Source organism: Monodon monoceros, unplaced genomic scaffold, assembly GCF_005190385.1.
Source record: "Monodon monoceros isolate NGI ecotype Baffin Bay Population unplaced genomic scaffold, NGI_Narwhal_1 Super_Scaffold_19, whole genome shotgun sequence".
Taxonomy (NCBI): domain Eukaryota; kingdom Metazoa; phylum Chordata; class Mammalia; order Artiodactyla; family Monodontidae; genus Monodon; species Monodon monoceros.
Genome location: NW_021703775.1, coordinates 27284372 through 27311451, shown reverse-complemented (window position 1 = coordinate 27311451; position 27080 = coordinate 27284372). Strand labels below are relative to the sequence as shown.

Here is a 27080-nt window from a genome sequence, read left to right as displayed (position 1 = left end):
CAAAAAAAACCTCAAGAAGCCAAACTAATGTTAAAGAAAAGGAATCAAAGCATACTTCAAAAAATCAACAAACCTACAAGGAAGACAGCAAGAAAGGAACAAAGAAAATACAAAACAATGAGAAAACAACTAACAAAATGGCAATAATTACTTCTTCTCTATCAATAATTACTTTAAATGTAGATGGATTAGATTCTCCAACCTAACTACACATCATTGCTAATGGATAAAAAAACAGGATTCAACAATACGCTGCCTACAAAAGACTTTCCTTATTTTTAACAACACATATAGGCTGAAGTGAAGGGACAGAAAAACATACTCCATGTGAATGGTAACCAAAAGAGAGCAGGAATCACTATACTTATATAGAACAATATACACTTTCACTCACAATCGGTCACAAGAGACAAAGAAGATCACTAATTAATGATAAAGGGATTAATTAATCAAGGGGATATAAGAACTGTACATATTTAAGCACCCAACATTGGAGCACCTAATATATAAAGCAAATACTAAAAGAACTGTAGGGAAAAATAAACAGCATTATATTAATGGTACAGGACTTCAATAGTTTACTTTAATCAATAGATAATCAAGGTAGAAAATCGGTAAGAAAGTAGTTGACATTAATGACACTAAAGATCAAATAAAGTTCACAGACATACACAGAACATTTAAACCAACAGCAGCAGAACACATATTCTTCTAAAGCATAGAAGAAACAATGTCCAGGATATATTATATGTTGGGCCACAAAACAAGTTTTAAGAAATTTAAGAAGACTGAAATCTTAAGTCTCTTTTCCAGCCACAATGGTATGAAATGAGAAATAACAAAAGGAAAATTGGAAAATTAACATTAAAATTTTAAATATTTTTTAATCCTAGTACCATCTAAATAGATGCAGAAAAAGTATTTGACAAAATTCAACAACCTTGCAAGGTAAAAACTCTTAAAACATTAGATACAGAAGAACATACCTCAACGTGATAAAGGCCATATATGACAAACTCACAGCTAACAACACATTCAACAAAGAAAAGCTGAAATATTGTCTTCTAAGATCAGAAAAAAGACAAAGGTGTGCACTCTTACCACTTCTATTCAGAAGTCCTAGCCAGAGTCATTAGCCAGAATTTAGAAGTCCTAGCCAGAGCAATTAGACAAGAATAATAAATAAAAGGTATGCAACAGAGAAAGGAAAAAGTTGTCTTTGTTTGCAGATAACATGATCTTGTATATAGAAAACCTTAAAGACTCCACCAAAACAATATCAGAAATAATAAACAAGTGCAGTAAACATGAATGATACAAAATCAATATACAAAAGTCTGTTGAGATTTTACTCACTAACAAGAAACTATATAAAAAAGAAACTTAAGAAAACAATATCATTTAGAATAGTATCAAAAAGAATAGAGGGGCCAAGATGGTAGAGTGGGGAGACCCTGAGGATACATCCTCACAAAAGCAAAAAAATTATAACTATATATAAAGCAACTATCTATGAGAACTACCTAAAGACTAACAGAAAAGATCTGCCACAACTAAAGATATATAAAGAAGAAACCACAGTGAGACAGGTAGGAGGGACAGAGACTTGGTATAGTCAAGACACACAACCACAGGGAGGCAACCCACAAATCAGAAAATAATCACAAGTGCAGAGGATCTCTCAAAGAGGCAAAGGGTCTGAGCCCCACATTGGGCTCCCAAGTCTGGGGGTCCTGCACTTACAATATGATTCCCCAGAATGTCTCATTTAAGGCCAGTGAGGCTTGTGTATGGGAGATCTAGAGGGCTATAGAAAACAGAGACTTCACTCTTAAATGGCACACACAAAGTCTCTCACGCTCCAAGGCCCAGTGAAGAGGCAGAGATTTGAAAGGAACCTAGTCAGACATATTTGCTGATCTTGGAGAATCTCCCAAAGAGGAAGGAGGCAACTGGGACTCCCTCTGGGAACTGAGACACTGGCAGGAGCCATATTTGGAAGCATGTTGTACCACAAATACATTGGTACTGGCAAGCACCATTTTGGACTCCTCCCTCTAACCTATTATCCATGGGGGCTTATGCCCAACATCAAAGCAGCACCAGCCCATGGGCCATGGAGTCCTCAAGACAGCTGCACTGAGGCACTACCCCACCCACCAGCCCACCAGTCTAGGGACCCCTGGGGCCGAACAGCCAGCTGCCTCAGGATGCCACTCCACCAACCAGTAGGCTGGCGTTAGTCCCAAGACTCTTAAGCTGAGCAACCACTGACACCAGGAACCAGGCCTGGCTACCAATAGGTCAGCACCAGCCCTGTAAGATCCCAGGCCATACAGCTAGCATTGCCAGAACCTAGCACAGTCCATCACAAGCCAGCAGCCACTAGACAAGTCAGGGCCTAGCAGCCAACTGTGCCAGGGGTCAGCCTTTCCTGACAGAGTACCCACTGCAGTCAGCTGCAAAAGAAGGATCCACTTAGTCCACACAGGGGGCCGCCCTAGAGCATATATCTCAAGTGACCACATGGGAGTGTGCTGCTGGGCCCCACAGGAAGTCCCCTATGTGAGGCCACTATAAGATTGGGAATGTAACCAACCCACCTAATGTATAAAAATAAACAGATAATAAGACAAATTGAGGAGGCACAGTAATGTGTTCCAAAGAAAAGAACAAGACAAAACCTCAGAAGAACAAAAAAAAGCAAAGTGCTTATCTCAAGCAATCTACACAATAAGGAGTACAAGGTAATGGTCATAAAAATGCTAAACGAACACTGAAGGAGAATGGATGAACACAGTTATAGATTTAATGAAGAGTTAAAAAAATATATGAACAACTGAAGAATAAAATAACTGAAATAAGAAATACAACACAAGGAATCAACAGTAAATTAGATAATACAGAAGAACAAACCAGTGAACTGGAAGAAAGTAATAGCACTCAAAATGAACAGGAAAAAAAGAAAAAAGAATTCTCAAAAATTGAGTATAATTTAGGGCTTCCCTAAATTATATATGGTGGCGCAGTGGTTGAGAGTCCACCTGCCGATGCAGGGAACGCGGGTTTGTGCCCCGGTCCAGGAGGATCCCATATGCCGCAAAGTGGCTGGGCCCGTGAGCCATGGCCGCTGAGCCTGCACATCCAGAGCCTGTGCTCCACAATGGGAGAGGCCACAGCAGTGAGAGGCCCGCATACCACAAAAAAATTTTTTTAAAAATTGAGTATAATTTAAGAGACATCAGGACAAATGAAGCATACTAACATTTGCATTATCGGGGTCCCAGAGTGGAAAGAGAGATAGAAAAAGGCACAGAATTTATTTGAAGAAATAGTAGCTGAAAATTTCCCTAACCTGGAAAAGGAAACCTAAATCCAGATCCAGGAAACACAGAGAGTCTCAAAAAAGATGAACTTAAAAAGGACCACACCAAGACACATTATAATTAAAACGGGAAAAGCTAAAGAGACATTATTAAAAGCAGCAAGAGAAAAGCAACTAGTTATTACAAGAGAATTAGTAAAAGACCATAAGCTGATATTTTTAGCAGAAACTTTGCAAGCCAGAAGGGAGTGATGATATATTCAAAGTGCTGAAATGAAAAAAACTACAACAAAGAATACTGTACCTTGCAAGGCTATAATTCAGATTTGAAGGAGAAATGAAGAGTTTCATAGATAAGCAAAAGCTAAAAGACTTCAGGACCATTAAAATTGCTTTAGGAGAAACAGTAAAGGGACTTCTTTAAGCACGAAAGAAAAGACCACAATTAGAAACATGAAAATTATTAAAGAAAAACTCTCATTAATAAAGGCATACATACAGTAAATTCAGTAGATCAATCACTTATAAAGCTCATAGAAAGATTAAGAGACAAAAGTAGTAAATATCATCTATATACATGGTAAGTAGTGAATGGATACACAAAACAAAAAGATATAAAATATGATGCCAGAAACATTAAATGTAGAGGAGAGGAAAAATGAAGGGTTATTAGAATGCATTCAAAGGTGAGAGATGTTCAATTTAAAATAATCGTGTGTGTGTGTGTGTGTGTGTGTGTGTGTGTGTGTGTGTAGTCACATATGAATCTCATGGAAACTACAAACCAAAAACCTATGATAGACACACAGGCAAAAAAATATAAATGAATCCAAACATAACACTAACACTACTCATCAAATCACAGGCAATAGAGCAAAAGAAGGAAGAAACAACAACAATAAAAAAAACTATGAAAACAACCAGAAAACCAAAAAAAACACAATGAATACAAACCTACCACTAAATACCATAAATGTAAATGAACTAAACTTACCAATAAAAAAACACAGAGTGAATTAATGGATTTAAAAAGAAAGCAAGTGATCAATGAAGAAATCAAAGAGGAAATCAAAAAATATCGAGAAACAAATGACAATGGAGACACGACAACCCAAAACCTATGGGATGAAGCAAAAGCAGTACTAAGAGGGAAGTTTATAGAAATACAATCCTACCTTCAGAAATAGGAAACATCTCAAATAAACAACCTAACCTTACATCTAAAGCAATTAGAGAAAGAAGAACAAAAAAACGCCCAAAGGTAGCAGAAGGAAAGAAATCATAAAGATCAGATCAGAAATAAATGAAAAAGAAATGAAGGAAATGATAGCAAAGATCAATAAAACTACAAGCTGGTTCTTTGAGAAGATAAACAAAATTGATGAAACATTAGCCAGACTAATCATGAAAAAAAGGGAGAAGACTCAAATCAATAGAATTAGAAATGAAAACGGAGAAGTAACAACTGACACTGCAGAAATACAAAGGATCATGAGAGATTATTACAAGCAACTCTATGCCAATAAAATGGACAACCTGGAACAAATTGACAAATTCTTAGAAATGCACAACCTGCCAAGACTGAACCAGGAAGAAATAAAAATATGAACAGACCAATCACAAGCACTGAAATTGAAACTGTGATTAAAAATCTTCCAATGAACAAAAGCCGAGGACCAGATGGCTTCACAGGCGAATTCTATCAAACACTTAGAGAAGAGCTAACACCTATCCTTCTCAAACTCTTCCAAAATATAGCAGAGGTAGGAACACTCCCAAACCCATTCTACGAGGACTCCATCACCCTGATACCAAAACCAGACAAAGATGTCACAAAGGAAGAAAACTACATGCCAATATCACTGATGAACATAGCTGCAAAAATCCTCAACAAAATACTAGCAAACAGAATCCAACAGCACATTAAAAGGATCATACAACATGATCAAGTGGGGTTTATTCCAGGAATGCAAGGATTCTTCAATATATGCAAATCAATCAACGTGATACACCATATTAACAAATTGAAGGAGAAAAACCATAGGATCATTTCAATAGATGCAGAGAAAGCTTTCAACAAAATTCAACAGCCATTTATGATAAAAACCCTGCAGAATGTAGGCATAGAGGGAACTTTCCTCAACATAATAAAGGCCATATATGACAAACCCACAGCCAACATCATCCTCAATGGTGAAAAACTGAAACCATTCCCACTAAGATCAGGAACAAGACAAGGTTGCCCACTCTCACCATTCTTATTCAACATAGTTTTGGAAGTTTTAGCCACAGCAATCAGAGACGAAAAGAAATAAAAGGAATCCAAATTGGAAAAGAAGTAAAGCTGTCACTGTTTGCAGATGACATAATACTACACATAGAGAATCCTAAAGATGCTACCAGAAAACTACTAGAGCTAATCAATGAATTTGGTAAAGTAGCAGGATACAAAATTAATGCACAGAAATCTCTTGCATTCTTATATACTAATGATGAAAAATCTGAAAGTGAAATTAAGAAAACACTCCCATTTACCATTGCAACAAAAGAATAAAATATCTAGGAATAAACCTACCTAACGAGACAAAAGACCTGTATACAGAAAATTATAAGACACTGATGAAAGAAATTACAGATGATACAAATAGATGGAGAGATATACCATGCTCTTGGATTGGAAGAATCAACATGGTGAAAATGACTCTACTACCCAAAGCAATCTACAGATTCAGTGCAATCCCTATCAAACTACCACTGGCATTTTTCACAGAACTAGAACAAAAAATTTCACAATTTGTATGGAAACACAAAAGACCCCTAATAGCTAAAGCAATCTTGAGAACAAAGAATGGAGCTGGAGGAATCAGGCTCCCTGACTTCAGACTATACTACAAAGCTACAGTAATCAAGTAATCAAGACAGTATTGGCACAAAAACAGAAATATAGATCAATGGAACAGGATAGAAATCTCAGAGATAAACCCACACACATATGGTCACTTTATCATTGATAAAGGAGGCAAGAATATACAGTGGAGAAAAGACAGCCTCTTCAATAAGTGGTGCTGGGAAAACTGGAGAGGTACATGTAAAAGTATGAAATTTAGAACACTCCCTAACACCATACACAAAAATAAACTCAAAATGGATTAAAGACCTAAATATAAGGCCAGACACTATCAAACTCTTAGAGGAAACCATAGGCAGAACACTCTATGACATAAATCACAGCAAGATCCTTTTTGACCCACCTCCTAAAGAAATGGAAATAAAAACAAAAATAAACAAGTGGGACCTAATGAAACTTAAAAGCTTTTGCACAGCAAAGGAAACCATAAGCAAGACCAAAAAACAACCCTCAGAATGGGAGAAAATATTTGCAAATGAAGCAACTGACAAAGGATTCATCTCCATAACTTACAAGCAGCTCATGCAGCTCAATAACAAAAAAACAAACAACCCAATCCAAACATGGGCAGAAGATCTAAATAGACCTTTCTCCAAAGAAGATATACAGAGTGCCAACAAACACATGAAGGAATGCTCAATATCATTAATCATTAGAGAAATGCAAAGCAAAACTACAATGAGATATCATCCCACACCAGTCAGAATGGCCATGATCAATAAATCTACAAATACTAAATGCTGGAGAGGGTGTGAAGAAAATGGAACCCTCTTGCACTGTTGGTGGGAATGTAAATTGATACAGCCACTATGGAGAACAGTATGGAGGTTCCTTAAAAAACTAAAAATAGAACTACCATACGACCCAGCAATCCCACTACTGGGCATATACCCTGAGAAAACCATAATTCAAAAAGAGTCATGTACCAAAATGTTCATTGCAGCTCTATTTACAATAGCCAGGACATGGAAGCAACCTAAGTGTCCATCAACAGATGAATGGATAAAGAAGATGTGGCACCTATATACAATGGATTATTACTCAGCCATAAAAATAAATGAAATTGAGTTATCTGTAGTGAGGTGGATGGACCTAGAGTCTGTCATACAGAGTGAAGTAAGTCAGAAAGAGAAAAATAAATACCGTATGCTAACACATATATATGGAATCTAAGAAAAAAAAAAAAGGTCATGAAGAACCTAGGGGTAAGACGGGAATAAAGACACAGACGTACTAGAGCATGGACTTGAGGATATGGGAAGGGGGAAGGGTAAGTTGTGACAAAGTGAGAGAGTGGCATGGACATATATACACTATCAAACTTAAAATAGATAGCTAGTGGAAAGTAGCCGCATAGCACAGGGAGATCAGCTAGGTGCCTTGTGACCACCTAGAGGGGTGGGATAGGGAGGGTGTGAGGGAGGGAGATGCAAGAGGGAAGAGATATGGGAACATATGTATAGGTATAACTGATTCACTTTGTTATAAATCAGAAACTAACACACCATTGTAAAGCAATTATACTCCAATAAAGATGTGAAAAAAAAAAAAAGCAAGGTGCATATATATGGCACCTACGAGAGGTTAACTTCAGAGCTAAAGACACACACAGAATGAAAATGAGAGAATGGAAAACATATTCTCTGCAAACGGAAATGAAAACTGGGGTAGCAACATAGATCAGACAGGAGAGACTATAAAATAAAGATGGTAACAAAAAACAAAGAACATTATATAATGACAAAGGGGTCAATCTTGCAAGATTTTAAAATTCTCAATACATATGCACGCAATGTAGGCGCATATAAATACATAAAGCAAATATTAAGCAATAATAATAACAGGGGACGTGAACACTCCACTTACATCAACGGACAGATCATCAAGACAAAATCAATAAGGAACCACTTACTTTAAACAACACATCAGATCAGTTGTACTTTATAGATATATTTAGAACATTCCATCCAAAAGGAGAATACACATTCTTTTCAATTGCACATGAAACATTCTCCAAGATAAATCACATGCTAGGCCACAAAACAAGTCTCAATAAATTTAAGAAGACTGAAATCATGTCAAGAATCTTTTCTGATAACAATGGTATGAGATTAGAAATCAAGTACAAGAAAAAAAACTGCAAAAGAACACAAACACCTAGAGACTAAACCATATGCTACTAAAAATTCAATGGATCACCGAATAAATGAGGAAAGAAATTTAAAAATACCTAGAAACAAACAGAAACAAAACCAAAACAATCAAAAATCTATTGGATGCAGTAAAAGTAGCTCTAAGAGGGGAGTTTATAGCAATGAAAGCTTATCTCATGAAATAAGAAAAATTTCAAATAAGCAACCTAACCTTACACCTAAAGAAACCAGAAAAAGATGAATAAATAAAACCCAAAGTAAGCAGAAGGAAATGAATAAAATAAACACTAAAAAACAATCAATAAAACTTAAGAGTTGCTCCTTTGAAAAGACAAAATCAATACACCATCAGCCAGATTCATTAGAATAAAAGGTGAGAAGGCACAAATAAATAAAATCAGAAATGAAAGAGGGAATCTTACAACCAACACCACAGAAATTAAGAGGATCATAAGAGACTACTACAAAAACTTACACAGCAATAAAATGAACAACTTGAAAGAAATGGACAGATTCCTAGAAATGTACAATCTCCCAAGAATGAATCAAGAATAAATAGAAATACGAACAGACTGATTACAAATAAAGAAACTGAATCAATTATTTAAAGAAAGCCCCCTACAAACACAAGTGTAGAACCAGATGGCTTCACAGATAAACTATAACAAACATTTTAAAAGAATTAACACCTATCTTTCTCTAACTAGTAAAAAAAAATTGAAAAGGAAGAAACACTTCCTAAATCATTCTATGAGGACAGCATAACCCTGATACCGAAACAAGACATAGACACCACAAAACACCCCCCACAAAATTACAGGTTAATTTCACTGATGAGCACAGATCCAAATATATTCATCAAATTATTAGCAAACTGAATTCAATAATATATTAAAACGATCATACTCCATCATCAAGTGATATTTACCCAAGGGATGCAAGGATACCTCAACATCTGCAAATTACTCAGTGTGATATACCACATTAACAAACTGAAGAATAAAATTCATGTATGATTGGGAAAGGAGATCAAGATGGTGGAATAAAAGGATGTAGAGCTCACCTCCTCCCATAAATGCATCAAAAATACATTGACATGTGGAACAGTTCTCACAGAATATCTGCTGAACTCTGGCAAAAGACCTCCTGCAATCAAAACTACAAGAAAGATGACCACGTAACATAACAGGGTAGGAGGAATGGGAAAAAAGGAACGTGCATCTCTGGAAGGAAGCTGTAAAATGGGAAAGGTTTCCTCACCTGGGGCACCCCCTTCACCAGCTGGGAGATCAGCAGGAACAGAAAGGGCATGACATAGGCTCAGAGAAGAGCGTAGCAGCCAGCTGGCAGCAGGTAGAACATAGAGAGACCATGACAGGTGGTCCTGGCCACCTCCCTGCACTCCCCGAAAGAGATGTGCACACACCAGCAGGTGTGTGCGATGCCTGGGTGTTGAATATCCAGATTTAACAGAGAGACCCAGGAAGAGGACTGGAGTAGGCTGCGCCGAGATACCCTAAAGGGGCTAGAGAGTGGTCCGAGCTGCAACCAGGTGTGTGCACAGGATGAAGCTGAAGTTTGATAATAGAAGCTCCATTGTTAACACACATGAAGGGAGGGGTGGGGGCCCACCAGGGCAGCATCATTCTCACTTTATTTTTTATTGCAATATAGTTGATTTACAATGTTGTGTTAGTTTCAGGTGTACAGCAAAGTGATTTAGTTATACATATATGTGTATCTATTCTTTTCCGGATTCCTTTACCTTATAGATTATTACACTGTATTGACTAGAGTTCCCTGTGCTATACAGTAGGTCCTTATTGATTATCTATTTTATATATAGTAGTGTGTATATGTTAATCCCAGCTGCCTAATTTCTCCCTCCTGCCCCCCACCTTCCCCCTCTGGTAACCATAACTTTGTTTTTTAAGCCTGTGAGTCTTTTTCTGTTTTGTAAATAAGTTCATTTGAATCGCTTTTACAAATGATATCATATGATATTTGCCTTCCTCTGTCTGACTTCATAATCTCTAGGTCCATCCATGTTGCTGCAAATAGCATTATTTCATTATTTTTTTATGGCTGAGTAATATTCCATATGTACCACATCTTCTCTATCCACACCTCTGTAGATGAACAACATTTAGGTTGCTACTATGTCTTGGCTACTGTAAATAGTGCTGCAATGAACAATGGGGTACATGAAACTTTTCAAAGTATGGTTTTCTCCGGATAAATGCCCAGGAGTGGGATTGCTGGGTCATATGGTAACTCTGTTCTAAGTTTTTTTAGGAATCTCCATACTGTTCTCCACAATGGCTGTATCAATGTACATTCCCACCAACAATGTAGGAGGGTTCCCTTTTCTCCACACCCTCTCTAGCATTTGTTGTTTGTAGACTTTTTGATGATGGTCTTTCTAACCAGTGTGAGGTGATATCTCCTTGTAGATTTGATTTGCATTTCTCTAATAATTAGTGATGTTAAGCATCTTTTCATCTGCTTTTCAGCCATCTGTATGTCTTCTTTGTATGTCTTCTTTGGAGAAATGTCTATTTAGATCTTCTGTCCATTTTTTTTAAATTAATTAATTTATTTTTGCTGTGTTGGGTCTTCGTTTCTGTGTGAGGGCTTTCTCTAGTTGTGGCAAGCGGGGGCCACTCTTCATTGCGGTACGTGGGCCTCTCACTATTGCGGCCTCTCCCGTTGCGGAGCACAGGCTCCAGACGCGCAGGCTCAGTAGTTGTGGCTCACAGGCCTAGGCGCTCCACGGCATGTGGAATCCTCCCAGACCAGGGCTCGAACCCATGTCCCCTGCATTAGCAGGCAGATTCTCAACCACTGCGCCACCAGGGAAGCCCTTTCTGCCCATTTTTTGATGGGGTTGTTTTTTTGATATTGAGCTGCATGAACTGTTTGTATATTTTGGAAGTTAATCCCATGTCAGTTGCATCATTTGCAAATATTTTCTCCCATTCTGTGGGTTGTCTTTTCGGTTTATGGTTTATTTACTATGCAAAAGTCTTTAAGTTTAATTAGGTCCCATTTATTTATTTTTGTTATTTTCATTACTCTAGGAGGTGAATCCAAAAAGATATTTCTGTGATTTATGTCAAAGAGTATTCTGCCTATGTTTTCCTTTAAGGGTTTTATAGTATCCAGTCTTACATTTAGGTCTTTTATCCATTTTGAGTTTATTTTTGTGCATGGTGTTAAAGAATATTCTAATTTTATTTTTTTTACATGTAGCTGTCCAGTTTTTCCAGCACCATTTATTGAAGAGACTGTCTTTCCTCCATTGTATAATCTTGCCGCCTTTGTCGTAGATTAATTGGCCATAGGTGTGTGGGTTTATTTCTCGGCCTTCTATCCTGTTCCACTGATCTATAAGTCTGGCTTTGTGCCAGTACCATACTGATATGATTACTGTAGCTTTATAGTATAGTCTAAAGTCAGGGGGCCTCATTCCTCCAGCTCCATTTTTCTTCCTCAAGATTGTTTTGGCTATTCAGGGTCTTTTGTGTTTCCATACAAATTTTAAGATTTTCTGTTCTAGATCTGTGAAAAATGACATAGGTAATTTGATAGGAATTGCATTGAATATGTAAATTACCTTGGATAGTATAGTCATTTGGATAATATTGATTCTTCTAACCCAAGAACATGGTATATCTTTCCAGTTGTCTGTGTCATCTTCTATTTCTTTCATCAGCATATTATAGTTTTTGGAATACAGGTCTTTTGCCTCCTTATGTAGGTTTATTCCTAGGTATTTTATTCTTTCTGATGCGATGGTAAATGGCATCGTTTCCTTAATTTTTCTGATATTTCATTGTTAACGTATAGAAATGCAACTGATTTATGTATGTTAATTTTGTAACCTGCAACTTTACCGAATTCACTGATGAGCTCTAGTAGTTTTCTGGTAGCATCTTTAGGATTCTGTATGTATAGTATCATGTCATCTGCAAATAGTGACAGTTTTACTTCTTTTCCAATTTGGATTCCTTTTATTTCTTTTTCTTCTCTGATTGCTATGGCTAAGACTTCCAAAACTTGTTGAATAAAAGTGGTGAGAGTAGACATCCTTGTCTTGTTCCTGATCTTAGAAGAAATGCTTTCAGTTTTCACCACTGAGTACGATGTTAGCTGTGGGTTTGTCATATATGCCCTTTATTATGTTGAGGTAGGTTCCCTCTATCTCCACTTTCTGGAAAGTTTTTTTCATAAATGGTTGATGAATTTTGTCAAAAGCTTTTTCTGCATCTATTGAGATGATCACATGGGTTTTATTCTTCAATTTGTTAATGTACTATATCACATTGATTGATATGTGGATACTGAGAAATCCTGGCATCCCTGGGATAAGTCCCACTTGATCATGCTGTATGAGCCTTTTAATGTATTGCTGGACTTGGACTGCTAGTATTTTGTTCAGGATTTTTGCATCTATGTTCATCAATGATATTGGCCTGTAATTTTCTCTTCTTTGTGGTGCTATTTTTGTCTGGTTTTGGTATCAGGGTGATGGTGGACTCACAGAATGAGCTTGGAAGCGTTCCTTCCTCTGCAATTTTCTGAAACAGTTTCAGAAGGATAGATGTTAACTCTTCTCTCAGTGTTTGATAGAATTCTCCTCTGAAGCCATCTGGTCCTGGACTTTTGTTTGTCAGGAGTTTTTTAATCACAGTTTCAATTTCATTGCTTGGTTGGTCTGTTCATGTTTTCTATTTCTTCCTGGTTCAGTTTTGGGAGACTGTACCTTTCTAAGAGTTTGTCCCTTTCTTCTAGGTTGTCCGTTTCGTTGGCATACAGTTGCTTGTAGTAGTCTCTTATGATCCTTTGTATTTCAGTGGTGTCAGTTGTAACTTCTCCTTTTTTCATTTCTAATTTTATTGATTTCAGCCCTCTCCCTTTTTTTCCTGATGAGTCTGGCTATAAAGGTTTATCAATTTTATTTATGTTTTGAAAGAACTGGCTTTTAGTTTCATTGATCTTTTCTGTTGTTTCCTTCATCTCTATTTCATTTATTTATGCTCTGATCTTTATGATTTCTTTCCTTCTGCTAACTTTGAGTTTTGTTTGTTCTTCTTTCTGTAGTTGTTTTAGATTTAAGACCAGGTTGTTTATTTGGGATTTGTCTTGTTTTATGAGGTAAGATAGTATTGCTATGATCTTACCTCTTAGAACTGCTTTTGCTGCGGTCCCATAGGTTTTGGATTGTCTTGTTTTCATTTTCATTTGTCTCTAGGTATTTTTTGGTTTCCTCTTTGATTTTTCCAGTGATCCATTGGCTACTTAGTAGCATATTGTTTAGGTTTCACGTGTTTGTGTTTTTTACAGTTTTTTTTTCTTGTAGTTGATTTCTAATCTCATAGCATTATGGTCAGAGAACATGCTTGATATGATTTCAATTTTCTTAAATTTCACAAGGCTTGCTTTATGGCCCAGCACGTGGTCTATCCTGGAGAATTTTCCATGTGTACTTAAAAAGAATGTGTATTCTGCTGCTTTCAGATGGAATGCTCTATAAATATCAATTAATTCCATCTAATGTGTCACTTAAGATCTGCTTCTGTATTGATTTTCTGTCTGGATGATCTGTCCATTGATGTAAGTGTGCTGTTGAAGTCCCCCACTACTATTGTGTTACTGTCAATTTCTTCTTTTATGGCTGTTAGCATTTGCCTCACATATTGAGGTGCTCCTATATCTCTCTCCTTCTGTTGGGCCATTAGTATAAGTAGTTGAGCTGGGTTTGGGTCCTATTGTTGCTATGATTACCTTCAGTGCTTCATAGATTCCAAATTTTTCTAATGATAGCATGGGCCTATGTGTGATTACTGGGGTCCCAGAAGGTTTTTCAAGTTTTTCAAAAAGTTTCTGCATCATCCACATTTTTCAGCTATACCTACATGCCTACAATACAGAATTGATCTCTCTTTCCCTACATTCTTGCCCATCACCTAGTGGTAGATTGCTACCACTTGTTACTTAGTTCTTACTGGACTATTAGTGGAGATCAAAGGACTTACTCTGCTGTCCTGGCCAGCTTCAGTTTTAGACTGGTCATGTGTCCTGATGCTAAGGGATGGAGCTTGCTCAACATCCTTGTCCTTCCTTCCAGTGGCAGCCAAACTCTGCCTTGTATATGTGGTGGGTCTAGTGCAGAAATTTTCTGCCCTCTCCCAGTATTAGAAGACCTCTAATGGTACTGGTATAAGACCCTAAGCCCAGGACTATTTTCTGTCCTTCTCCCAAGAGTTGAAAGGCTTTTTTTCTTTTACCTTCTCCACGGTTTTAACAATGGGTCTTTACCTGTGTTCTGCAGAAAGAGTTTGCTGCCCATCCCCCAGTGTCACAAAGTTTTTGGTCTACATGAGTGAAGGGTCCAAACCAGGGGCGGCGGGGAGGCCTTCCTGCCTTTCTCAGAGCAGTGGCAGATCCCATCCTCTATGCCTGTAACATCACTGATGGCTTTCTCTGATCTCTTACCCAGCTCCCAGTCTTTCTCATGAGCACTCAGTGGAGGTCCATGGAAAAGGCCAATGAGTGAGTTAAATTCCTCCTAGATCTTAGCTCCAACTAAGATATTACTGATCCATTAACTCTTTAGTTGATTTCCTCTTTTTCACCTGTGTGATAGCTATGCCTTTCTTCTTTGCTCTGTCACAAATGAGGGAGGTTAGGGCATCCTGTCACTCTCTCCTGAGAGGGGCTAGTCTCAACTTGGATTTCCAGGTATTTGGCCACTCCATAACTCCAGCTCTCTAATGGGTTCCAGAAAAGTTTTCATTTTGTAGTTTATCTGTTTTGATTGGGAAGAAGCAATACTCTTTCCAGCTTTCTATACTGTAGACATAAGTAGAAGTATCTCATAGCAATTAGCTTTAAAAAAAAAAAAGTGCTGTGCATGTATTCACAAGGAAGAAAGACTAAAAAAAAAAAAAGAAAAAAGAAAGAAATTCTCATATAGAAAGGGTGGTTATTAATGTGGTAGACTTTTGGGTCATTTACATTTTTCTTCTATGTGCTATTCTATATCTCTCAAGTTCTTTACAGAGATCTAATTTTATAACTTAAAAAAAGATCTGCATATATATATGTGTATTCTATTTTTTAAGTCAAGTGCAAATGATAGAACATTATTTTACCATAGAAATGCCATTTACTTGCTGTTTTTAAAATAAACTTTCAAATAAATTTTGTGTCCTCAGAATTCATACAATTACATATGTATTCAAAATCTGTAATCTTTCTCAGTATCCTCTGTTCAATGTAAAAGACAAAATTCTTGCTAGGAAAAGAAATTAAAGTTTGATTTAAGAAAATAATTATGCTTAAAGCTTCATAAGAATCTATCTTTTTCTTATAAATTTGTTTATTTTTGGCTGCATTGGGTCTTTGTTGCTGTGCGCGGGCTTTCTCTATTTGTGGCGAGCGGGGGCTATTCTTCGTTGTAGTGTGCAGGCTTCTCATTGCAGTGGCTTCTCTTGTTGTGGAGCACGGGTTCTAGGCACATGGGCTTCAGTAGTTGTGGCATGTGGGCTCAGTAGTTGTGGCTTGCGGGCTCTAGAACACAGGCTCAGTAGTTGTGGCACATGGGCTTAGCTGCTCCATAGCATGTGGGATCTTCCCGGACCAGGGCTCGAACCCGTGCCCCCCACATTGGCAGGCGGATTCTTAACCACTGCGCCACCATGAAGTCCCCATAAGAATCTCAATACAGTAGTTTTTCCTGTTTTGAGAGCCTTGTGTTTAAGAAAACTGTTTTTATTCATATTATGTCTTACACCTCATAATATAATCTCCCCACAATGACAGCTAGGATTGCCAAAGTGATTTCTGTCACTCCAGGTTATAATGTAAATGTAGCCCAGGAAATAAGATAAACAGCAATTGAAGAGTAAAAGGCATCTGTAAACCAACCCCTGCCAAACTGAATATTTTTTTTTAAACTGTCAATGTTAAACATATCAAAGGAGTTTTCAGGCAAAAACTTAATATAGTTAAGCAGTAAAAAGACTTCTGAACAATTTACTCAGATTATCCCTTTACCATATTATCTTTCCTCCAAAAAAGGATAGAAGAAGTCATTATGCAATGAACTTGTAATAATTTACATACAGTAACGTACCAAAAAGTACCTTAGAGACCATTCTCTGGTACTAAGTAATTTGATGGTGGTCATTTGAAGGGTAAAAAAGTTTTGGTTTATAATTTCCAAAGATAATCTCATTTCCAAAAGAACATTTCTATGAAATCAATCTCATTTTCAGAGAAAAGAACTAATTAATTACACAAACCCTGTGTTTCATTTTTTTACTTAGTAAGAATGGCTATCAAGCAAGTAACCAAAACTATTTTCCAATTGTCTATTTTCAGAGTTGTGTGGCACACCATACATCCACTCACTTCTTTCTTTCCTTCTTTCTTTCCTGTTCCTTCCTTCCTTCCTTCCTTCTTTCCTTCCTTCCTTCCTTCCTCCCTCCCTCCCTCCCCTCCTTCCTTTAAAATTTACTAAGCTGGGTGCAGAGGATATTGTGCTGAACAAAACTTAAAATGTTTCTACCCTTCAAGAGGCCTTTTCTTACATCCTCAATTTGTCTCAGACTTGGTTCTTATTTTGTTGCTGTATATTTTCATCACTTAATAATAATTGCACAGTTCCTCAATTACAGTAGGTACTCTTCGAAGACATGCATTTTCAGCAACTTAATGTCCTTACTACCAAGCACCATCTCACAAATAATAGATTACTCACAATGCATGATGAATAAAACAAATAAATAAACAAAGGAGCTTATAGTCTAGCACACACAGAAACGCATAGATACAATAGGGCAATAAAATCTAAGATGAGCTATAATGACAGTATTCAGAGATTACCGAAGTAGCACAAAGGAGTCAGCAGATCAACTCCATTAGGGGTGGAAGTGGTCAAAAAGCTTCATTCAGCACATGATATTTAAACGGAATCTTTAAAGATGGTTAGAAGTGAGCCAGGAGCTTCAGAAGAGAAGAAATAAATTCAAGTAGAGAGAAAATCAAGAGCAAATTAAGAGAGATAAAAAATAGCATGTTATGATCAGAAAATAGCAAACAGGCTGGTATGACTGAAGCATGGGGTGACAGGGAAATTACCCTGAGATATGAATCTGGAAAAGGTACAGGGGACTAGGTCAAGGAATGGGGGAGGAGGCAGATAGACAAATATGTCAGGCTAGAGTATGCCATGAGAAATCTCTGCAAAGGTGAGAAGAATAAAGTTAAATGGTAAGATTTGATTTTAGAAAACTTACTCTAGGGGACATACAGAATAGAATAAGGAAAACGAAAGGACAGATGGTTGGGAAAGTAAAGTTAGAGGTAAAAGAACAATTAGGAGACTACTTAAATAGTCCAAGACAAATATGACTACAACATGAATTAAAGCAGCCATACTGGGAAGAGAAAACTTTAAAGAAAAAAAAAAAAAACTGAAAAAAAGAAATCGATGTAATTTTGTCCTCAATTAGATTTAGAGAGGCTCATTTACAAATGAGTACTGCCCTCATTTGTTACATGGTAATAATTAGTGCTTACCTCAAAGAAATATTATAAATTCTTGAGATAATGCATGTAAAATACTTCACAATATGATTGCCAAAGAATAAGGTTTAGAAACATGGCAGTAATTATTTTGTTGATGCTGATGCTGATTGGATTTGAATCCTGGCTTGAATACTTACTCCCTGTGTGACCTTCATGAAGTTACTTAATCTCTCTTTCCCTCACATTCCTCCTCTGTAACAATGGAGTATGCTCCCTAGTACCTCATAGATAAGTACTATTTTGAGTTTTATAGATGTAATAACATATTCATGAAGGGTTTATAAAAATTTAGACCAATATCTGAAACTTTATTTTTAAGAAAAATAGTTATTAATAGAAAATAGGAGTTGAAAATGATTCTTGGATTTCCAATATGGGCGAACGGTGATACTCACTGAGAGGAGGAGGCTCCTTTAAAAAGCCAATCATTCTCCTTCAAATTCTTTAAGATGAATTAAGTGTTCTTCTCAGTGTTTTGCAAGCACACTATACATATTACAACACTCACCATGGTATATTTTAACTGTCTATTTCCATGTCTATTATCCTCAGTAAATACTGATGATATCTAAGGGCAAAAAACTGTCTGTTAATCCTGCATCCCCAAAAAGCAGGATGCATCTGGTACATAAACAGGCTCAATATACGTTAGTGAAGTAATTAAACTTAAAGGAGATATGAATTCCTTTAACAAGTCCAGAGAATATTTGGAAAGAATGGTATTTCCAAAGAATTTTACATGCTACTCCCCTACGGGCCTTAAATTTTCATCAAACAGAATGTAAAAAAGTAGTATATTATACTACTCTTTTCTAGTGAATTCTCACTAGATAGTGTTGAAATGCAAATCTGTAAAGAAAATAGCAGAGAATAAAGTAAATAATATAAACAAAAAGAAATTATTCAAGAGTTTCCAACTTTCCCTTTCACCATGACCATATAAATATAGCAGTGCCACACTGTAAAGGGCTAATATTAAGACTTTCAAAATAAGAGCTAAGGGAACATCAAAAGTATTCCAGAATATTTATGTATATGGAGCCATAATCTCACTATCTGTTGTATTTCCATTGTTTCATACTATACCTTAGATGAAGATCTTCTGAAAACTTCAGACAGGCGTAGATAAATTCTTTAATTTGGTTGTAAACTTTTGGCACAAATTCAGAGAATGGAAACTTTTTTGGAAATGGTTGCTGTAAAAGCAAGAATTAATGAAAGCCAAGTCACAAACCAACATACATTGAAAATACTTATAAATTAATTAAAATGCAAAGGAAATTTTCTTCCACACTGTGAACTGCTTGCTTAACAATCTCAAACTAAAAGAAATATATTTGTGAAAGTTTTCTGATACTAAAAAGAATAAGATTAAATAAACAATAATTCAAATGTCCTCCAAAACCTGATAAATAAATTGTGATACATTTTCAGCAATAAAAAGTAATGAGTTACTGATACATGCAACAACTTAGATGAATCTCAAAAGCATTATGTTCAGTGAAAGAAGCCAGTCTCAAAAGGTTACATACTATATGATTCCATTTATAAGGCATTCTAGAAAAGGCAAAAGTGATGGATAGCAACAAGACTGGTGGTTGGCAAAGGCTGGGGGTTAGAGAAGGAACTGATTAACAAGGTGTAGCATGAGGGAATTTTTTGGAATCATGGAACTGTTCTGTATCATTATTGTAGTAGCACATACATGACTCAATGCATTGTCAAAACCAATACAGTTATATAGTATGGTAAATTCTACTGTATGTTTTGGGGATAAAATGTCCTAAAAGTATAATAAAAGAAAGTATTTGAAAGTGTAAGCCAAAATGGAACACTTCCAGAAATCCCCCAAACACTTCAGAGGTGACAATACCCCAAAGCCATTTACTGATTCCCCAAACAGGAACTTCTGCTCTTCTAAGCCCTTCTAAGCCCAAAAATCATCCTTTGAAGGTGTTTTAGATTTCTAACCCATTGAGTTAGAAGTTATGCCTTTAACGAGACTGATACAAAGAAAGCTTTAAGGGGATGCCAAATCAGAGAAGTTTATTTTAAAGTGTTCCTTACCTTTTCCAGCTCTGTATCTTGGAATGGGAATTGTCCTACCACCTTTTTATATATCTCTTCACTTGTTACTGGTATAGGACTGTAGTTGTCAGAATCAAGTATGTTTCTATAAAGAAAATACAGAAGACAGGAAGGGAGGAGGTAAAAAGGAAAGAAGGGTTAGTTAATCACTACAGTGATCACAAATAATTTTCAGATGAGCTCCAAGAGTTGTATATCCACCTCAACCCAAAATAAATATTTCCCAGTCCCTAATCTATTCCTTTTATAATACAGCTATTTGGTCTCAGGTAAGGACATCTTTAAAAAAAAAAAATAAAGACAGAAGGAAAATTACATTCTAAAACAAATGGAACACAATTATAAACATGACCTCATAGTATTTGAGATTTACAGGTCAGACAGAAAATTTTAAGGCAACATGTTGAAGCCTTAAGGCAAGTGAGAAGTAAATAATAAAAGAATGTGAGCTCTGGAGAAGGCAAAGAGGTTTTATTTGCTTTTATTAAAAAATAAGACATTTTTGATTATGTTCTTTAATTCTGTACTAGATCTAACTTTCAAAACTGGCAGATGAGGAGAAGCAAGTTCTATAATAAATCCAAATTATGTTCATTTACTTCATCTACTGCTCTATATTAAGAATGACTTTTTCTTCATCCATAGGTTTCGCCTCCTTAACTGGACTGGAGGTTCTCTAAAAGCAGAGACCATACTACCAAAACCAAAAAAGAAATTTACTGAAGGCATCAGATCAGACGTTCTTAAAACCATGGATATATCATGTTACTAATTTTCAAGAGATAATCCTCCTCTAAATAAAACTGTATCATTAATAAACTGGGCTTTTAGAAACACAAATGCTTATATTAATATATAAATGAGTTGCACTACATAATTATCAGAGACATGTTCATAAAATGTGAAGAGTAAGATTAAAGGGACAATGTAATATCTTAAAGCTATACGAACCTGAAAGTAGGGAAAGCTGATCTGGGGAAGAGGTCTTACAGTAAGCAGAAAGATCACTTTAAGGAGTAAAGGTGCAAAAGGAGAAGAAACAAGTGAGCTGACATGAGTTGTGTGCCAGGAAAACAGTGCAAGGAAACATTTGTAAGTGGAGGTGTAATACAATAATTTTCTTATTGTTGTATGCATGTTGCAGTAACTATTTAAATAATATGCTTCAAATACTGGATTGTAATAAATCTCTTCTCTGGGTATAAGAGAATAAAGATGATGAGGAATCACGTGAGTGAGTCTTTAAAAAAGTTCCAAAAAAACTAAATTACTTGAAAGGGCTCAAAAGCCACTACCTTACAAGTGAGACATAGACTGGGCATGATCCTCAAAGAGAAAATCAAAAAACAGATTAAGAAGACACAAGGTGATCTGGTTGGTATGAACCAAGGTATATGACGTTCATTCAAGGAAACAAAAAAGCCAAAATGGGATCTGGGGACTCCTCACATAGTAGGTACTAATATACTGAGACTGGATATCTCGGGAACTTTATTTGGGACACCACTACACCTTATTTGAATTCTTAATCATAACTGGGATCAGAGCTAGAAAAAATAAGCCACATATACTTGTTGCTTATTACATCTGAAAAACCTTATGTATAAAGACGTGTGTACACACATGCATGCACACACGTGCGTGCGCACACACACACTATAGACAATTTCTCACCTGAAAATACCTGACCACTTCTTTAGCAAAGTTTCACTATATTGATCTCTGATTTCTAACAGCATGTCAAAAAGCTGATTTACAGGAAAACCATACACCTGAAACAAAATAAGAAAATAGCTTCATTTCATAAGGTGATTTTTTTAAGCAACATGAGAGATTAGGCACTGAAAGATATTTTTGTTCTTTGGCCAACAATTTAAATAAAACCATGATAAGAAAAATCTTTCATTCCCACCTAATATCTAGTGTTCATTCTTAAGAATTAAAAGATATATACCAATATAAGCCAGTCAGAAAAAAATTAAAAGATGAACATTAAAATTAATATATACTGGGTATAAATGTCAGCTAAGTTTTCCCTACAACTCCTTCTGTAAATCTTAGCAACCTTCAGGAATAGAGAGAGAAAATGAGAATGCTACCAATCTCACCCACTTCTAATGCTATTCTATTGGATATAATATGTGGTTCATTATTTAAAACAGTAGTTATGAAACTCCAAAATCACTCAGACATTAGATCTGAATTAAGGACATTTTGAAGAACTAAGGTAGTGAGTTCAATTAATTGATTTGCCTTGAGAAAAAAAGGGGGATGAGAACAATTTATGAGAACATAAACGGTCAAGGTGATGAGCAGGAAATGCTACAAAGAGATAAAAAGTTCTAGCTTTAGGAAAAGAAGAAACACAACTAAAAACTAAAAGTTACTTACTCAAGCTTAGATAGACAATGAAAAGATTTAGAGATGATGAAACACTCTTCTAGATAAGTCTGTGTAAACATAAACCACAAACCTGAAGTGTGTCAGCAAAAAGCACAATGAGGTTCTTCAAATCTAACACGAGGTTTGGATCAGAGCAGTAAGACTAAAGGAAATAAAAGACAATGAGAAAAAACACATTTATCAAAAATAAAAGTAAATTTTGATTTACTCAACTGCTTAATGCTGCACCTGGTAAACGCTCTCTGGAAAACCTTCCTGGTTTAAAGTAACACCAGATTCAGCCAGGGAAGAGTGAGTAAAGACTCCAATAATCCATGATCTACATTTTTAACACTTGGAAATTTTAAAACACACTTCTAAATAACTGTTTGGTTAAAGAAGAAATCAAAATTGATATTGCAGATTATTTAAAAATGAACAGCAATGAAATAGTTCAAATCAAAACCTATAGAATGCAGCTAACACCATTTTAAAAACAAATTACATCTTTATATGTGAACATTAGAAAACATAAAAGATTTAAAATAAACAAACTAACCACTCAACTCATGAAGCTAGGCCAAAAAAGCCAAAATAAACCATAAATGAGAGAACAAAACTGATAAAATAAAAAGCAGACATTAATGACATAGAGAAGACATGAAAGATTTGATCAATGAAACCAAAAGCTCAAGTTAAACATAAAATCAATAAAATAGACAAATCACAGTTAAGTCCAATTAAACAACAAAGAGAAAACAAAACTAAACAATACAGAGGAAAATACAAATTACAAAAAGTCCATGTATAATCTCTTATCAACAAATTTGAAAACTGAAATGACATTGAAGATACCTTCTGCGGACAAGCTACAAAGATGTATATGGCACTATTTTTCAGTGACTTTGATATTCAAATTCTCTTAATTACAGTTTGATTACTTGCCCTCTACTTAATTGCTCAGTTCCTGAAGGAGCATTGAATTCTCCCACAATGGTGTGGTCCCTTGGTTTCTCTTCCTACTACTTAACAGTTTTTGTTTATATACATACTGATGCTTGCTTGTTCCCAGTAAATGGGTTATTGTCTTTTTGGTGGGTTAAAAATAATATCAAAACAAATGTTCCTCTCTTCTCCCATTTAATGGTCTTTAACTTCAATCCAATTTTCTTGAAGAATATTGTCCTTTTTGCTCCCCATTCTTTATTTTCAATCTTTCTGTGTAATCTTAATGTATGAATCTCTCTTAGTAACCAAACTATAATACTTTCCAACTCTGGCATTTCTCATGAATACTTACATATTTGGACCTATTCTAGCCATCTTATTTTAAGTTTTCTATTTTCAATGATTTCTTCTTTCTTTTTTGTTTCCTTTCCTGTTTTTCATTGGATCAGTGTTTTCAAATTATCTTATACTGGTTATTAATGTTATATACTTTCTGCCCACTGTTTATTTGAAATAATCTGGGGTTTTCATCTAAAAAATGTTTTAAACTTAAGCTTCTCCTCTTTTAGGGATTCTTAATAGCATAAGCTTTACAAATAATCAAACAATCAGTTATTTAGATTTATCTATGAGTTTTACTCTCATTTTTGCACACATTTATTTACTCCCATCCCATCTTGTATTTGGAATTTCTTTTTCATCTTTGGTAAAACACCAGTAAGACAGGATGGGTGAAAAGTAAACTTTGAACCCTCATGTGTTTGGAAATGCCTTTCTTTTGCACTCAAACTAAAATACACAATTTCAGATGCGAGAAAACTGTCTGCCATAATTTACCCTGCCTGACCAAAAAAATGCATCCTTTCAACTGTAATAATCTAGTCTTTCTTTAATGCAGGGAAATTTCCCTCTTTTATTTAATTATTTAAGTCCCCTGCTTTGTGACTGTTCTTTCTTTCTAAATCCCTATTAGATACAACCAAAAATCTACATCAATTATCCATGTTCCTTAACTTTCCATTCATATTTTCCATCTCTTTGTGTCTTCACTCTATATTTTGGGATATATATTTGATTTTGTCTTCTTGATCACAGAATGATATGCCATTTTATCTATTTAATCTTTGAATTAAATTTCTCTATTATGGTAGTCATAAATTTCCAAGAAAGCAATGTTTATCTTTGATTTCTATCCTTCTGTGGCTTGCTTCCTTCCTTTTCCTCCTTACCACATTTTTTAAAATTGTGAATATAGTATACATAAAGAAAATAATAAATAAAACCTATATGTACAACTTCACCAGGCAAACAAAACTAAATAGCACCAGCATGCCAGAAGCTCCAAAACAACTTCTTTCCTCTCCACTCAGGAAAACATTATCATGACATTTATGATAATCATTTCCATGTCTTTCCTTCATGTTTTTGCTTCTTTGTACTTTTTAACTTAATAAACTTTATTTCTTAGAGCAGTTTTGTATTTACAGATAAACTGAGCAGAAAGTACAGAGTTCCCATATATCCCTTCACACAGAAATTCATGCACAGATTCCCTTATTATAACATCTTACATTAGTGCGGTAACATTTGGTACAGCTGATGAACCAACACTGACACACTGTTATTAACTGAAGTCCATAGTTTACATTAGAGTTTACTCTTTGTGTTATATAATCTACAGGTTTTAACATATGTATAATGACATATTCCACCATTACAATATTGTAGAGAATAGTTTCACTGCTCTAAAAATTCCCTGTCTTCCACTTATTCATCCCTCCATCCCTCTCCCAAATCCTGGCAACCCTGATCTTTTTACTGTCTCCATAATTTTGCCTCTTCCAGAATGTCATATAGTTGGAATCATATGAGTATATAGCCTTCTCAGATTGGGTTCTTTTACTTAGCAATATGCATTTAACTTTCCTCCACGTCTTTTTGTGGATTGATAGACCATTTCTTTTTTGCCACTGAATAAATATTCAATTATAAGAATGTACCAGAGTTTATCCATTCACCTGCTAAAGGACATCTTGGTTGCTTCCAGGTTTTGGCTATTATGAATAAGCTGTTAAAAACATGAGTGGGCAGGTTTCTGTGTTAACATAAGTTTTCAACTCATTTGGCAAATACCTAGAGTGTACTTGCTGGATCATATAGTAAGAGTATGTTTCATTTTGTAGAAACTGCCAAACTCTCTTCTAAGCTGGCTGTACCATTTTCCATTCCCATCAACAATGAGAGTTCCTGCTGTTCCACATTCTCTTCAGCATTTGGTGTTGTCAGTATTTTAGCCATTCTAATGGGTGTGTGGTGGTAGCTCATTGTTGTTTAATTTGTAATTCCCTGAGGACATATGTTGTTGAGCATCTTTTGTATGCTTTCCTGCCATTTGAATATCTTCTTTGGTGAGGTATCTGTTCAGAACTTTTGCCTGTTTTTTAATTGGGCCCGTTTTTAAATTTTTTTCTTACTGTTGAGTGTTAAGAGTTCTCTATATATTTTCAGTACCAGACCTTTATCACATATGCCTGTCAGTTCATTCTCTTAATTTCATTGCTTTGTAACCATCTAAATACTCAGTCTTACTCAATATTTTCTTTCTCAATATGATGTAAGTGGAAAAAATCTGTATGTATAAATTTCTGTCTTGCTTTTATAATTCAACATTATACTTGTGAAATTCATCCATGCTACTGTATATAGCTATAGTGTGGGCATTTTCATGCTGTATAATATTCCATGTTAGGAGTTTAACCCAGATTGTTCATTTTATTACCAATGGACATTTAAGTCATTTCTAATTTTGAAAATTCAACAATGCTGGAATGAATATTCTTGCATGTGTATTATGGTGCATTAGGGCAAGCTTCTCAAGGGAATATAGTTAGGAGAAGTATTTCTGGTTCATGAGGATCTTCGATTTTAAAAGATGATGCTAATTTTTTTCAAAGGGGTTCTGAATACTTCATATCCTTATCAACATTTGTGTTATTAATTCTTACATAATGTTATCTCATTTGGTTTTAATTTGCATTTCAATGATGCACTAAAGTTGAGCATCTTTCACATGTTTCTCAGCCAAGTGAATTCCTTCCTTAGTGAAGTATCTGTTTAAATCTTTTGCTTGTTTTTTCTATTGTCTGTCTCTATTGTCATGATGAATAGTGAAATTTTTGTATGTTTTATGTTAGTTCTTTGCTGATTTTGTGTTGAAAACATCATTTCTCATCATATAGCTTATTTTATCTACTATCTTTCATTTTTTTGTTTTTTCTTACAGCTTTAACGCAGCTTAATATTTAATGTATGAATCTTTTCCTTTCTGGTTAGTGCCTTTGGTATTTTAGTTAGGAATTCCTTCCCTAACCTGAATCATAAAGATATTCTCTTATACTATCTTCTGAAAGATTTATGGCCTTACATTTTGATATTTTATCAATCTGAAACTCATTTTTTGGTATATTATTTCCCCCATACTGATACTCAACTGTCCCAGTACTATTCATTGAAATGTCTGTCCTCTACCCACTGACCTGCAATACTATCTCTTTTATAAATATCAAAGATCTTTTTTGGAGGCCCTATATTCTGTTTCATTATTTATCCAATGATGGTACCGGAGTGTCTGGTACTCATTTAATAAGATTTCTAAATTAAGTCTTGATATCCAGTAGAG

The 27080-nt window shown here is 35.5% G+C and overlaps 1 protein-coding gene across 8 annotated transcripts in view; it reads right to left on the bottom strand.

Moving 5' to 3' along the window:
• EXOC6B (exocyst complex component 6B) overlaps nucleotides 1-27080 on the bottom strand; it is a 702680-nt gene that overhangs the window by 316885 nt on the left and 358715 nt on the right. For all 8 annotated transcript variants that reach the window (XM_029232675.1, XM_029232678.1, XM_029232676.1 and 5 more), the window contains 4 exons: nucleotides 22545-22616; nucleotides 21746-21843; nucleotides 20051-20156; nucleotides 19070-19179 (listed from right to left, as the gene is read on the bottom strand). In XM_029232675.1, the coding sequence (XP_029088508.1) occupies nucleotides 19070-19179; nucleotides 20051-20156; nucleotides 21746-21843; nucleotides 22545-22616 (386 nt within the window). The remainder of the gene's footprint in view (nucleotides 1-19069; nucleotides 19180-20050; nucleotides 20157-21745; nucleotides 21844-22544; nucleotides 22617-27080) is intronic.